This window comes from the organism of the source record quoted next, assembly GCF_019968955.1.
Source record: "MAG: Porospora cf. gigantea A chromosome Unknown PgA_NODE_211_length_28748_cov_356.409, whole genome shotgun sequence".
Classification (NCBI taxonomy): domain Eukaryota; phylum Apicomplexa; class Conoidasida; order Eugregarinorida; family Porosporidae; genus Porospora; species Porospora cf. gigantea A.
Window position 1 is genome coordinate 15,596 of NW_027151499.1, and position 13,153 is coordinate 28,748.

General features: G+C 54.6%; 6 protein-coding genes across 8 annotated transcripts; 4 read left to right on the forward strand and 2 right to left on the reverse strand.

Annotated features, from left to right (window-relative positions):
- Positions 1 to 1,375, forward strand: KVP18_005081 (uncharacterized protein; the record flags this gene model as incomplete). The annotated part of the gene is made up of 2 exons (XM_067949428.1): positions 1 to 1,254; positions 1,286 to 1,375. The coding sequence occupies 2 exons, from the start codon at positions 1 to 3 to the stop codon at positions 1,373 to 1,375; spliced, it is 1,344 nt and encodes a 447-aa protein (XP_067811576.1).
- A 9-nt stretch (positions 1,376 to 1,384) lies between these two features.
- Positions 1,385 to 3,175, reverse strand: KVP18_000413 (uncharacterized protein; the record flags this gene model as incomplete). Of its 2 annotated transcripts, none has more annotated exons than XM_067956802.1 (1): positions 1,385 to 3,175. In XM_067956802.1, one exon carries the CDS (start codon positions 3,173 to 3,175, stop codon positions 1,385 to 1,387), a length of 1,791 nt encoding a protein of 596 aa, XP_067811573.1. The 2 variants fall into 2 exon arrangements, with proteins under 2 accessions (XP_067811573.1, XP_067811572.1); XM_067956801.1 differs by having other exon boundaries at positions 1,385 to 3,157.
- A 58-nt stretch (positions 3,176 to 3,233) lies between these two features.
- Positions 3,234 to 4,694, forward strand: KVP18_000414 (uncharacterized protein; the record flags this gene model as incomplete). The annotated part of the gene is made up of 1 exon (XM_067956803.1): positions 3,234 to 4,694. One exon carries the CDS (start codon positions 3,234 to 3,236, stop codon positions 4,692 to 4,694), a length of 1,461 nt encoding a protein of 486 aa, XP_067811574.1.
- Positions 4,695 to 4,753: 59 nt separating this feature from the next.
- Positions 4,754 to 5,817, forward strand: KVP18_000406 (uncharacterized protein; the record flags this gene model as incomplete). 2 transcript variants are annotated; one of them, XM_067956708.1, is made up of 3 exons in its annotated part: positions 4,754 to 5,001; positions 5,029 to 5,579; positions 5,606 to 5,817. In XM_067956708.1, 3 exons carry the CDS (start codon positions 4,754 to 4,756, stop codon positions 5,815 to 5,817), a joined length of 1,011 nt encoding a protein of 336 aa, XP_067811561.1. The 2 variants fall into 2 exon arrangements, with proteins under 2 accessions (XP_067811561.1, XP_067811562.1); XM_067956709.1 differs by lacking the exon at positions 4,754 to 5,001 and having other exon boundaries at positions 5,015 to 5,611.
- Positions 5,818 to 5,997: 180 nt separating this feature from the next.
- Positions 5,998 to 10,142, forward strand: KVP18_000407 (uncharacterized protein; the record flags this gene model as incomplete). The annotated part of the gene is made up of 2 exons (XM_067956730.1): positions 5,998 to 6,683; positions 6,713 to 10,142. The coding sequence occupies 2 exons, from the start codon at positions 5,998 to 6,000 to the stop codon at positions 10,140 to 10,142; spliced, it is 4,116 nt and encodes a 1,371-aa protein (XP_067811563.1).
- Positions 10,143 to 10,544: 402 nt separating this feature from the next.
- Positions 10,545 to 13,115, reverse strand: KVP18_000400 (uncharacterized protein; the record flags this gene model as incomplete). The annotated part of the gene is made up of 1 exon (XM_067956660.1): positions 10,545 to 13,115. The coding sequence occupies one exon, from the start codon at positions 13,113 to 13,115 to the stop codon at positions 10,545 to 10,547; it is 2,571 nt and encodes an 856-aa protein (XP_067811550.1).
- Positions 13,116 to 13,153: the final 38 nt, after the last annotated feature.

Consider the following 13,153-nt stretch of genomic DNA (forward strand, 5'->3'; position numbering starts at 1 on the left):
ATGCGACTTCAGTTGAAACAGGAACCACACTTGGGGCTAAGTATTGCGAAGATAACGACCCTTCTGGTAGATGCCGACCTCGCTGCCGAACCCCGAACCACCCTGACGCCTGCTGCAGGCCGTCGTGTCTACATCGATGACTTCTCCTACTTGGAGGACTTGGCGGAGATGCAGCACGTACTTCACCGGGATGTGATCTTACCCAAATCGCCCGAAACTCATATCGCTCCAGTGGCAGTAGACTCCAGCTGGGTTATCCGTACGCGCGATGGAAAAATCTGCCAGGGTCAACCCTTCTCTGATCCCCAGCGTCCAGCTGATCGAGGGGAGCGGGGATCTGGCAGGATGCCAGCGTGGGTCTTTCGACACCAACTGGACCTGGCAAAAATGCAACACAGGTGGTACTGTGTAGAGGTCAAAGACGAGACGGGTTGTCTACTCAAGGCACTGATCAAGATTGGACCTAAATGCAGAATCCCATGGGACAATTTTTTTGAGTCAGATTCAAAGAGACTGCAGGATGTAGGCATCACCAAATCTGATAAAAAAGAGTTGGTGGTAATCATCAGGCAGATTACAGAGAGAATTCCGAGCGGAGTTTCGGTGATGTTCACTCCACTTGTGCAGAGCGTATACCTTCACATATCTGAAGACGACAACGGAGAATTGGAACTCAGCACGATCAGCAACTTCCTCAACGAATCCAACTGGAACATACAAGGCCGCACTGGCCGGCTAAGACTCCGAGAAGCAGGTTTCAAGGCAGGCCTAAAGGCAAAGATGCCCTTCTCGCCCTCACCTGTCGGCACAATCAGAACTTCAGGGCGCGAAAGCGTCGTGACGCTGAGCAACAAAGTACGCAACGTGCAACTGAAGTCTGACATTCCTTTCTTCGTAAAGTCGGTGGCCCGAAACGCTAAGAATACCACTATCATCTGCGAGAAGCCTTTCAAAGCCCGTGAAAAACGACGCCCTCACATGGGAACGGAGTTAAAGGATCCGCGCGTGGACGAGGACATCTTCGAAGCTGCCGATTGGTCATTGGGTCGCGGCCGTATGACTTGTGAGCTAGAAGAGGTCGAAGCGGCGCTGAAGGCGAAACAGGCAGCGTTGGCGGAGTCTGAAGACGAGGAGAATCCACGACTCGCCCTGGAAGTGCAGCATCTCGCAGACGTCGCAGCAGCCTTAACTCGGAACAAAAACAACCGCGGTGCCGTCAAGAAAGGCATCGAGAAGGACCTGAAGTACAAATATGTCTTCCACCACGACGGAGGTCAAAACGCAGGGAGGTTCAAAGACCCCACATCTCCGCCTAGCAGCGCCGTGGTACCCCAGAAGCTGCCGCCACCGGCGCAACGGGCCACTAGACCGTTAGTGGTGCGGTTCAAAGCGCTGCCGAGATGAGCGACATTATCTGGTTCGTCACCTCGTGAATTCCTGTTTGGTAGGTCTCAAATTCGCGCCTATACTTCGCTGCCAAGGCCTGCAGGCGTAGCTTCTGTTCGGAGGGGAACTGGGGGTAATTGTCGGGATTGGTCAACAGGGAGAGCGTGTCCATCAGACTGCTGTCGTCGAGACGCATAGGGTCGGCGTGGATTAACTCCGGTAGTCCTCTGAGCAGTGCCATGCGAAGCGACTGAATAGATTGCACCAATGCAGCGTAGCTCTCCCGGCCGCTGCATGCCTCTGAGATACGGGAAGTCAGCTGCTTCGTCCTTTCGACATTTTCATATTGAAGAGCTGTCGCCTCTCGCAACTTGCGGTCCAGGACACGATTCAAGTCATTGATTATTCGGGACATCTCCTCAACAGACGCACTAGCGTATACGAGTGCAAGTGAGCTGTCGAGGAGTTCGTCGTCGTCGACGTCGTCCATTAAGCTCCAGTTGTGGAAGAGAGGGGTTATCAGTGCATCATCACTCCGAGCTAACGCCTCCACGACACCAGTGAATCCATCCTCGCCAAGAGAGTTCACGGTAGGCAGCACCATCGTTGTCTCACCCCACGGGTCACGCATAGCTTTCAAGCAATGAAGCGTCGATAGAGCATTGCTCCATGCCGCTGGAGACGATGCGTCAGCGTCAGCCTCAGCGTTAGCCTCAACCACAGATGCCGCTTCACAAACGTCATCATCCAGCGGGAGTGACGCCCTCGTAGGAAGCCAGTCCACATACGTAGTCTCAGCCGTAGGTTCCAAAAGGAAGGACGACTTGTCCACGTCGAGAGGTAAACGCAAGATCCAGTGCTGGCCGGGAACGGACACGGAAAGCAGGCATCGATCCACCACTGTCAAGGAGGGAGTGGTTGGTAAGTCAATCGGCGACGTCCATATTTCCTTCCAGATGGAAAAATCAAGCGGGCCTGCGTACACAGAGAAGGAGTCCTCTCTGAAGGTAACAAGAGCCAGGCACCATCCGCAATCCACCACAGCACATGCAGCGGGTAAACCGTCTGGCCGAAAAGACAGCACCATTGTATCGGCTGACCCATCAGCTTGCAAGACCTTAGTCGAGAGCAGGTCGCCAACAACGCTAATAAGCGCCTTTCGGGTGGCGGAGAGGTAGCAGCACCCTACATCTACAGAGGTTCTTAAGGGGCTAGCCACGCCTGTCCAGATGTCCATGACCACCCAGTTCCTTCCCTGGGGGTAGTAAAAACTCGTCCCCCAGAGGCCTCCCTCTGAGAACCGCGCAGTATGATCGTGCACGCATATCGTCTCGAACTGCAGTTGCTCGTTGAACATGTTGAGATGCGGCCCCTCTCTCATAAACGGCCGCAAATCAATGCACCAAAGCCTACTGGGCCACACGACAACCAACACGTCAGCACTGGCATGCATGGCCTGCAGGTGCTTCACTCGGGTGATGTCTGCGCAGAGCCAGCCCTCCAACTCGGGTTCGACTACGACAGGAACCACGTCCCGCTCGTTGCGCAGCTCACAACCCAAACCTCTTCCCGGAGTCCACTCAACGCTCAGCTTGAGCTCAGGCCATACGTCATTGGAAAAGAGCACTTGCGTCGTCACGGGCCGCCTGATTGCTGGTGTGCGCGACGTGCCACCTCCGGAGATAGAATACGGGTTATCTGGCTCTCGGTTGAGTTGCGGCGTCTCAGCGTTAATGCGGTTCGTTCCGGACAAAGGGTCTCCGTGAGGCATAATCGGCAAATTGTTCATGTTGAGTGTGTTTGGGAGGCTTTGAAGGGCTAAGGGATAGAGGCAAATCGACTATTATATGTTCCTGTGTTGTAATCGGCCTGATGACGCCGATATATCGCTGGAAGAAAGCATCTTAGATTTGAACTTGGAGCAGGTTAGACGGATTATCACAGATGACCCTGCTATTTTAGGGGAGAAAATACTCTATCACGGAGAGGTCCGGTTGCTAGAGGCGACACTCTGCCAACTTCAACGGGGACCTGCGTTATTCCAAGTACTATTCGAAGCATGTCAGGATATCGTTACCAAGTTGATCCCGGCACCTCCTATCTGTCACGAAGACGTCTCCGACATCCTAGCCTCCATCCAGGACGGCTCCGTTACGTCGTGGAGTGAGACATTCCCCCCTTTGCCTTTGCCGCCAGTGTTCGGTCCGTGGGACCCTTTGAAGTTCGAGACCCCATTGCGAAGGCGAGGTCGCGGAGACTACGCACATTTCGCTACTTTGTTGGAGGTGGCTCTGTGCTACTTGCCCTGGACGGTGCAAACGGTGGTGTTGAGGTGCAGTGTGGCCCATGCAATCAAGAATGGGGGCTGTGCGTTGTCCCTGGCTCTGCCTTTTCTGGCCTGCTGTTGCTTTGGGTCTCCCAGAATACTGTCGACATCCTTGACACTCAAGCATTGCTCTGTGCGCCCTGAGCGACATCTCGCTATGAAGGATGCAGCATTGGCCTCGACGACTACGGCCCTTCCATGTTTCAACCCTCTATTGCTGGCGGTTGTGTCAGGCAAGACCGCACTGCACAAGGTCAAGATGCTCCTCCGATTTAGGGTGGTGGAATCCAGCAGCATTGCCTCAATTGTCTTCTCCCACGCGTGTATTTATTCCAGTTTGGACAGGGCTCTCTATCTGGCGGCTTGCGTCGACAACACCGCTTTGTTGCAGATGCTACTGCATGCTGGAGCAACGCCAGGCCGAAGTCTCATGCCGTTGTGGCCAAAGCAAGACGAGCAGTATTCACAACTGGAAGCACGCCTGGCCGTCCATGCGCCGACGGCTCTGTACGCCAGCGTCACCTTCGGTAATTTTGCGGCATGCAGGATGCTTTGTGAGGCCGGAGCCTCAGTTCATGTGATTGACTCTGCTGGGGTTCCGCTGTTGAATCGTGCTATTGCGGGGACGGAGCAAGCAATAGAGACGCCTGTACCCTTTGACAGTCTCAAGGACCCTCGACAACTATGGAAACGAGACTCCCCGAGGCCGCGGTGGGCTGCACCTGCGAGCCCACCTTCTTTTGAGTCGCTCTCTCCTCGGGGAGCTAGGGACATATTCAGCCTGCTGCTGGCGTACAAGACGCAACCCAAAGCTCTTTGCTGCGAGGTTGAGCTCAATTCTACGACGTCAACTGCCTCCGTTGGACCCTGGACCGACCTGGATGTTCGAGCGGCTCACGACGGCGAGCCAGACGAACTCCCTCGGCTAAAGCAGGAGTTTCGCGAGTGGGTGAGTTCTGAGAAAAAATCATTTTGTTTTTGATGCGCGCATCGGCTGCCTCATAGGCCCAGTAAACGTTTTTCGAGAAACTAGACTTTTTGATGGTTAGCGTTTCGACTGCTTCCGTGGCTGCGGTATTCGTGTCGACATTCGAAGCATTCAGATCCGCCCTTCCAAACGGAATTCTGTATGGGAAACCCCTGTCGTTAGTTATGGACCTCAAGAGCGCGAGCCAGGAGGATCTAAGACTGCCATTACATGTACCTGGCGCGACGCTCGGCCTGACAGGCTTGTCTTTGGATGCGAAATGGAAGGCTTTACTTGGTTGTCGATACCTGTACGGCGGGGCGTAAGGAGCACAGATGCGTCAACACAGCCTCGAAGCCTTCGTGAGCAAGGCCGAGGGCCTCGGCGTAGAGCCAGCCACTCGCCAATGGAATCGAGAGCGTCTGGACGCCACGGAAGAATTCTGCGCCGAAGCTGGTGAACGGGCCCATGGGGCTTTAGACCTGGATAGTATCCTTGATGAAGACGCAGAGCATGTGCAGGCATTCCTTGAGGATTCAGTGGTGAGCCTGAATGGTCTAAGGTACCAGTTCCCATCTCATGCCGCCTGCGCGTCAGGAGAACTGTACGAACCCCCCACCTTTGAGTGCCTCCCTCGGAGCCTTCTCTGGGGTGACATATACCTGCCGGAGCTTTCGCAAGCGTATAAGGTCCAGAGGACCCTGTCGCCTGATCCAGAGGATCGAGGTGCGCTGCTGGAATGGACCCCTGAAGGTTGCCACTGCGCGTGGTGGGATGTAGGCTGCTCTCTAGTGAGCAACCACGGCGCCTGTGTGAAAATGCTCCGAGACGCCAGCCGCAACGGTCGGATCGTAATTACTGTGCTCCTGGTCTTCGTCTCAGCAATTGGAGTGTGTCTAAGTAAGCACGGGTATCGATCAACACAGTGCTGAGGAAGCAATGCAAGATCCTCCGATTGTCGAAAAAGACAAAGAAGGTTCGAAACGCCCTCCACAAGAAAGAAACGCGAGCCAACATCCGCCAGGCCTCCTCTCGTGTCAAAAGCCTCCGAAAGGCTCAGTCCATGCACATCCGAAGACAGTTCTCTGCTCAGCCGGAACGAAGCGATTCAGAGCCCTACTGGCCGTCACCTTGTTAAGTTACAGAGCCGCTCGTGTTCACTCGACGTGGAGACTCGAGAGGAGCCCTATTTACTGTTCAATGCAGTTGTCTAATGTGGAGTTTACTGTTGAATGCTCTCTAGCAGCCTCGGGGTTGCCCTAGTACGCGCTTGTAACTGATCACCAGTCACCAGTTCCAAGAAATCACGATTTCCGTGATGAGTTCGCTTCGAAAGCAGCTCCAGCGACACAAGGACTCTCACAAGCTATCGAATGTCCAGACTGAGAAGTCCTTCAAGACCGCGCCAAGTCTGTTGTTCGATGTGAAGACGGCTGCTGAGATGGACATTGAGGTCATCTATCAGCGAGCCTTAGACGCGCTGGGTGTCATAGAGGATACCAAGGGAGAGCTTGGCGACGACGCCAAAGCCGTCTTCGGCGAGGAGTGGAAGAAACCTGTGAGGTTCATGACGCCGAAGGAATCAGGGGAGCTGCAGAACCTTCTCCGCCGGTTTTTTGCCGCCGTGGGTCCATTCTGGACTAGCTTGCCGGTCCTCCACTGCATCGAATATCTCTTGAGGCAGTTTGCAATTCATCACTACTTTGTGGAGGAGGTTCTTCTGATGATTTTGCCGTTCCACGACTCCCCTATGTTCCTGCGGTTCTTGAAGAACCTAGTGATTCCGAAGTCTTCTGATTTCGTTTTTCTGAAGAAGGCGCAGAGGTCAGACGCTCCTCTCAAACGCTCGTTCCTAGTCCAGGCGGCCCTCCGCGATCCGAAACTCTTCGCGTTCTTCGTTAGAATGCTCGCTTGTGCCGGTGAAGCCATAAGTCCGGCCAACACGCATTTACAGATGGCTTTTGCCTCGACAGTTATTGTGGAAGCGCTGGCTATCTCCGATAGGTGAGAGATCGGTCGAGTCTCTTATGCAGCGGAGCGCGTCAAGCTCTCGGTGTAGCGCTGACGGCACTCAAGAACCCCAGGAAAGCCGAATTCTTCTCATGCGGGCTGCTAATTGTCCTTCAGATCTGCGTGATTATGCCCCTTACGCGCGAGGCTTGTCTCGATACGCTGCACATCTTGTGGTCTTCTGTCCTAACTTTCGGCGGTGGGTCCTTCAAGAAGATCATTGGCCAGTGCATGGGATTTTCGGCTGCGTTCTCAGGCTTCCAGGAGAGGCTGGCCACTGATGACGCTGGCATCTGGGCCTTGGCTCCCAAAACCACACAGCTCCTGCTGGACCACGAGAAGAAGATGATTGAGGCCGTCCAGACGGCTGCTAGCATGTCAGACCTGGACTTCAGACCGTTTTTCCGTGTATTGGACCGAAGTTTGGCAGGTATTGAATCTGGCGAGTCTGAGGTCAGTTTGTCCTCTGTCGTGGCGGATCTGTTGGAAGAGCCGCCGATGGAGCGGCCCATTGCAGCCGACACGGCCAGCGTCTTCATCTCGATTGACCCAATTCCGCAGGCGGCAGAGGAGGAATCCAGCAGCTCCGAATCCGACACAGATGACGAACTACATCCCCCCGCCAAACCCAAGACACCTGCGAAGCTACCGGTAGCACGTCTACGCGCATACCGTGAGGACGATCTCCTTTTGCGAGAACCGTTCGAGCTGATGGAATCCCTGGTTTCGGACACTGTAGCCGAGCTTCTCACCTACGGCGCGGCATTTGAATCAGAGGACCGACAGCACCTGACGGTGCTACGTAAGAGTCAGTCGGTACTCAACCTAAACAGGGAGCTTAGCGCCCGCGTCAACCCTGAGGTCTGTTCCCCCCTGCTGCTGCTAGTTGTCCTGAGTAGATGGGTCCAACTGCGAAAGGACCGTTGCGTCAGGAAGGGTGCCTGGGTAGAAGAGCTGTGTTTCCAAGGCTTGTGTGAGTCCACGATCTCTCAGCAGCTCACACATCTACGACTCATGATTCGCACACTGGCGAAGTGCCTAGTAGACGGAGATGGCTCGGTGCTGGGGTTAGACCTGGTGCAGGTGTACTGCGTTTTCTTTTGCACTTTACGAATCGCGCTGCGCGTTCTCCGGCGTCTACTTCTCCCTTCGCTTCGGCTACCAGAGGAAGCGGATACCTGTGGAGATCTCTACACGGACTTCATTATGGAAATCTGCAGCGTCATCCCCCTCGTCACTAAGGACGACCCCGACTCCATGCCCATTGCAGTACTCGCTCACGAGGTGCTAACTACGTTTACGGGTTCGCTGTACTTTCCACATGGGGTTGTCTTCATCGCGGATCGTGTTGTCGCTCGCAACCCACCTCCTGCTACACTGGAGGTTTTCCTCACACGAACGGCAGTACCTGCATTCCTGGCTGAGAAGCTTTCTCAAGGAGCTTCCAAGACCACCATTGTTCTGGCTCAGCTGGAATCCGTTGTGGAGTCCTTATCAGTTGGGGACCAGGCCTCCGACAGTTCCGACTTCTCCATGCTTTTGTGCAAACTCCTGGCACGAGCTTCACGCTCGAATGGAGCGCACCTCGAAGCCCTGCTGGATGCCGTGACTGCTCTGATCCTGTGTGTCCCCGGTCCACAAATCACTGCAGTCGTATCGGCTCTCGCAGACCCCATCGCCAAACTCGCGGCCACCCCCTTACCCCTCAAGTCGCTCTCGCTGTTGACATGCGCATTGGCGTTAACGTTTACCTCCAAAATGGACCTGTCGGCTCTACTTCGAGCCGTCGCGCACAGGATGCTTGAGCCTGATGCCCCTCTGTACGAGTCGCTGTTGGCAGTGGTACTTGTCTGCAGAGAAACGCGTGTAGGATCCTCAATGTGCGAAGACGTGCTGAAGGTGGCGTTTGCTGATTTGCGCCTGGAGACGCTGGTGGCGACTGCCACTGGATGCCCAGGAAAAGTCTTGCATGCGGAGGAGCCAGAGTCGCTGGATTATGCATCTCTATGCTGTGGAGTCGTAGAGTTGGTTTCAGCTCAGATCCAAGCGCGTGTTGACGTGGAAATCCTTCCCGATGTCGAGGCCGGGGAGGCCAGCCTTAAGAACCTGTACTTCGAGGCCCTTTCTTGCCTGTGCAGGCAGGTGCCTCATAAACGACTCCTTAATCTGGTGGATGAAGCTGTCTCCGAAGTGGATCTGCCGAAGATTGCTCAAACGCTGGAATTCGTTGGTCCATGCTTCAAACTGAAAGGCAGTCTGGAGGATCACGACAACAAAAGCGGAAGGATACAGGAAAGAGTCCTGGAGATGTTGTCTGGTCTTATTCAGGAACTGGGCTCAATGGCATGCGCCGATTTGAAGAAGGACAACCTGGCTCCTTCCGACCTCTCAGGAAGATGCCAGACCATCTTGGGCTCGAACTACACCCCTTACGCTGTGGACTGGTCTTCAGAGAACGCCCTTTTGGCCTTGAGCTCTGCTCTAGTCTTTTTTACTACGCAGTGGATGTGGACCGCTACTGGAAAATGCTTACGCTCAACTCTGGCTGGCATTCTTTCGGCGATTAAAGGTAACGGTGTTCGGCTGCTGCAGTCCCCACAAGGAAAGGCTTTGCGGGGCAAAACAGCTCACAGGGCAGCGATGCGAGTGCGCTTCGGACTTCCCGTCATTGAGGCTGTGGTACGGGAGCTTGGTACTCTGGGGTATGTTGGGCTTATGCCTCTGCGGGGATGGCTGACTGGTGCCCTCGCCGAGAATCTCGTGGCAGCTTTGAAGAGCAGCACAGAAGAGGCTTTTGCCAGAAGCATGCTCTCAGAGCAAGTTACTGAAACCCGCATCACCCGGAAGAAGAAGAAGAAGGTGACCGTGGGATACCTAACGGAACGCGACACCTGGTGGTGGTTCGAGTCACTGATGGCAGCAGCGGGGTGCTGGGGCGTTATGATGAACGTACAAGCCAATGTTATGCAAACTGGATCCGACACGGACCAGGACGCGATCGCCCAGGACATGAACATGATGACTGCTGACATGTGGGAGGTGTTGGGAGAGCTGTTTGGGATGCTAGCATTGTTTCCCGAATGCATTGATGTGGTGAGCGAATCCGACGGTTCCTCTGAGGTTGCACAAGCTCTTTACCTGCAGGTCAAGGCATGCCTAGAACCCACGTTCACGGCGCTGAAGCTGAATGAGATACAGCTCATGGCGTTCAACTCTTCCGTGAGTGCCAATTGCCAGCATGTTCGATCAGAAGTCCGATTGGCAGCCACAAAGACACTACATAAGTGCTGGAAGCTGCATGACCGAACCATGATGCCCTGTTTCACGGCGGCGCTACAGGTTATTGGTGACCTCAAGGAAGATCCAGTGGAGCTTGTTGAGCAAGAGGCCCATGAATGGCAACGTACCCTCAGGTCCAAGACGGGCGAAGACGTGAACAAGAGAATGCGTTAATGTCATCAACGGGTAGCCATTCCAGCCGCCAAAAACACGCCAAATGCAGCCGTCGTCCCTAACGCCGTCTTCGGAAAAATTGCTGGTCGGCGGTGGTGAACAGCGCTATAAGCGCCAACCACTGATCCTACAGCAAGGCCAACCGCGGACCCAGTCTTGAATCCCATCAAAATAGACTCCCGCCTGAATTCGAATGCTGGGTCTTCCCAGAGCAGTTTTGAGTGCGTCGATAGCGTTGGGAAACGTCGGTGGAGTAAAATACGTGCGGCTTGCCATTCAGAGTTGAGCGACAGCAGCGTAGGTCGGAACCAAGTGGCACATTCCAGTCCAGGCTTCCTTAGGCGCTCAGGCAGCCAATCCATGTCAATTTCGAGTTTAACGACCAACCCACACACATCGACCTCACGCATCGTCGTCAAACGACACGGTCAGCCTACAGTCGTCGATGACGTTGAACGACACAGAGTCCATAGGTGGGAACAGATCAGTCAGCTGCTGGTCTAAGCGCTCGTCGCCATCCGCAGTCCAATTACAGCCCTTCTCATGTTCCTTGCGGGCTGCGTGGTTGTTGAAGCCTTGGCAGCACCCGCGGCAGTGGTACAGCCGCACGTTCAGGTGCTTCCTGCGTACATGCCTTTTCAGAGATTCCAGGCTTGCCAGCTCCTTGCCACAGACAGAACACGGAGGCACGTGCACAGCGCGTATATGGGCACGTAGCTCAGAGCGTTGGCGGAAGGTGTCTCCACAATGCTTACACTTCGCAGAAGTAAAAACGACTTGACGTTGATGGTGCGTCTGGTTTATGTGGTCCTCCAGCGTCTTCTCAAAAATGAATGAACGGGGGCAAGAAGGACATGGCAGGGTTCCATGGTTCGCAGAATGCAACAGCATGGCGTCTAAGGACTGGAAAGTTTCGGTGCACTCGAAGACGTCGCATCTGTAAGGTAAGGGGTTCTCAGGAGACGAATCGCTTCCAATAGTTGGATGGCTGCGTCTTATGTGTGCGTCAAGCGTGGCTTTTACGAAGAACGAACCGGCGCACCTTTCAACAGGACAAAGAAAAATTCGTCCAGCCCAGGTAGAAGCCACCTTTGAGGCGGCGAACTCCTTAAAGCACTCCTTAATCCTGCTGTCAAGACATGACATTGAGTGCACTCTGAGGGCGTCCTGGGGGAGCACCTTCCAGCAGAAGGCTGGGTTGAGTCGTAGAGGGCCGTGATAGACGGCTTCGGGTGGCATAGGGTGCTGATGTTCCACCTCCTCCGTGTTGACAAGATCCCCCCAGCTTTCAGGAATTAGTTTGGAGAGTTCGAGGTACGACCTCCTCAGGTGGGCCTTGACGGACGTCGCTGTTTCTTGAGTCGCTGAGCCAAAACGACCTTCTGCTTCGTCTCGTTGGAATTGGGCTGTCAGGCACCTCATCAGAAACTGCTTCACATTCTCGGTCGGCGGATGGTCTGACAGTTTGTGAACCTGGTACACGTCTATCTTATGGAATGCAATTCGACAGAGAGGACACTCCTTATCGCCTGCGTGCACGCCCTTAAGATGCTGCCGCAGACGCCAGAGTCCGCCAGGAAACGTGGTCGTACATTTGGGACACGAGTACTCAGCCATCGCGTGGTACTTCAGGTGGTCATTGTAGGCCTCGTGGCTGGTGTACTGTACGTCGCAGACGTTGCAGTACTCAGGAACGCTGTCTCGCCGAGCCCTGCTTGCCGCGCGAATAACAGTTTTGCGGCGTCCGGCCGACAGCCCTTCTAGCAGGACAGACTCCGAGACCGGTGGCGGCTCCGTCTCTGTAGATTTATCAGCGACATCCCTGCTGCTAAACTGGTACTCAGCGAGATTCTGCTTCTGAACTTGGCGTCTGCGGTCCGAGACCTCTTTGTATAGCCAAGCGTGTCTATCTTCAAAATGAGCTGGGTCAGCCTTCTTGTCTACAGTAAAGCTGTCATATGCGAGACAAAACCTTGACAGAGCCAGGAACTTGTTTGAGAGCACGAGGTTTCCTTCAGCTGCCACCACAGGCGACTGTAGAGCGTACAGCGACGCAAAACCCAAACCGGCCTTGGTGGGGTGATGCTCCTCAATGTGCTCGATGAGACAGCGTATGGCAGTCTGGAAGTCAGGGGAAGATGCCTCGAAGGCACATGACTCATCGGGGCAGAATAGCGGACTGGACAGGCGGTCTAAAACAAACGGAGGCACGTCTGTCAAGTTGTTAACCGGGGCTGACTTCGATCCCGGACCGGCCTCAGCTCGTGGTCTCTCGCCCCACTCGTGTGGCAGGTGCTGCTTGTCGTGGTCGGGGAGTAGGGATTCAAGCTTCCTTATAGGCGGGTGGAAAGCCAAAAAATGCTCAACTACGGCTTGTACCGAGGGAAAATGCATCATGCAGAAGACACAGATAGTCGGCTTGGGGTCTGGATGTGCGGCTTGAATGTGGGTCATTAAGGCCCTTCCGCCGTCCTCATGAGTGGTCCAGTCGCAGAGCGGACAAATCAAGGCTGTTGATGGGTTGTGGATTGAAAAGTGCGTCTTAACCTGTAACGAGCTGTTCGATGTGAAGTCGCAACGAGGACACCGGTACACCAAGGATGGGAAGTGCACGTCTAAATGGTACCTCAACATGCTCCGACTGACAAAGGCCTCGCCGCATTCCTCTATCGGGCAGGCGACCCGCACACGGTGGACATCAGGTACGATGCTGAGCAATCTGTCAATCTGATCAGGGATTGGGGGGTCGTAAGTCAGAACATTTCGGTGCTCAAGTCCTGCGGTCTCCAACGAAGCAAGGCGCAGCAACTGCCTTGTCCATGGCAAATCTTCGCCTAGGTCGAAGGGGTGTTTGACCAGTGGTATGGAGTAACGTGACAACCTTGCCGAATACAGTGCGAAATTGCGGGTGACGCCCTGAGGAGGTGAATCGCACAATCTCAGACGTTTGTGATCTGGTTCCGCAGTTGACATCAGCGAAATCACGATTTTCGATGGCTGGGGGTAAGAAG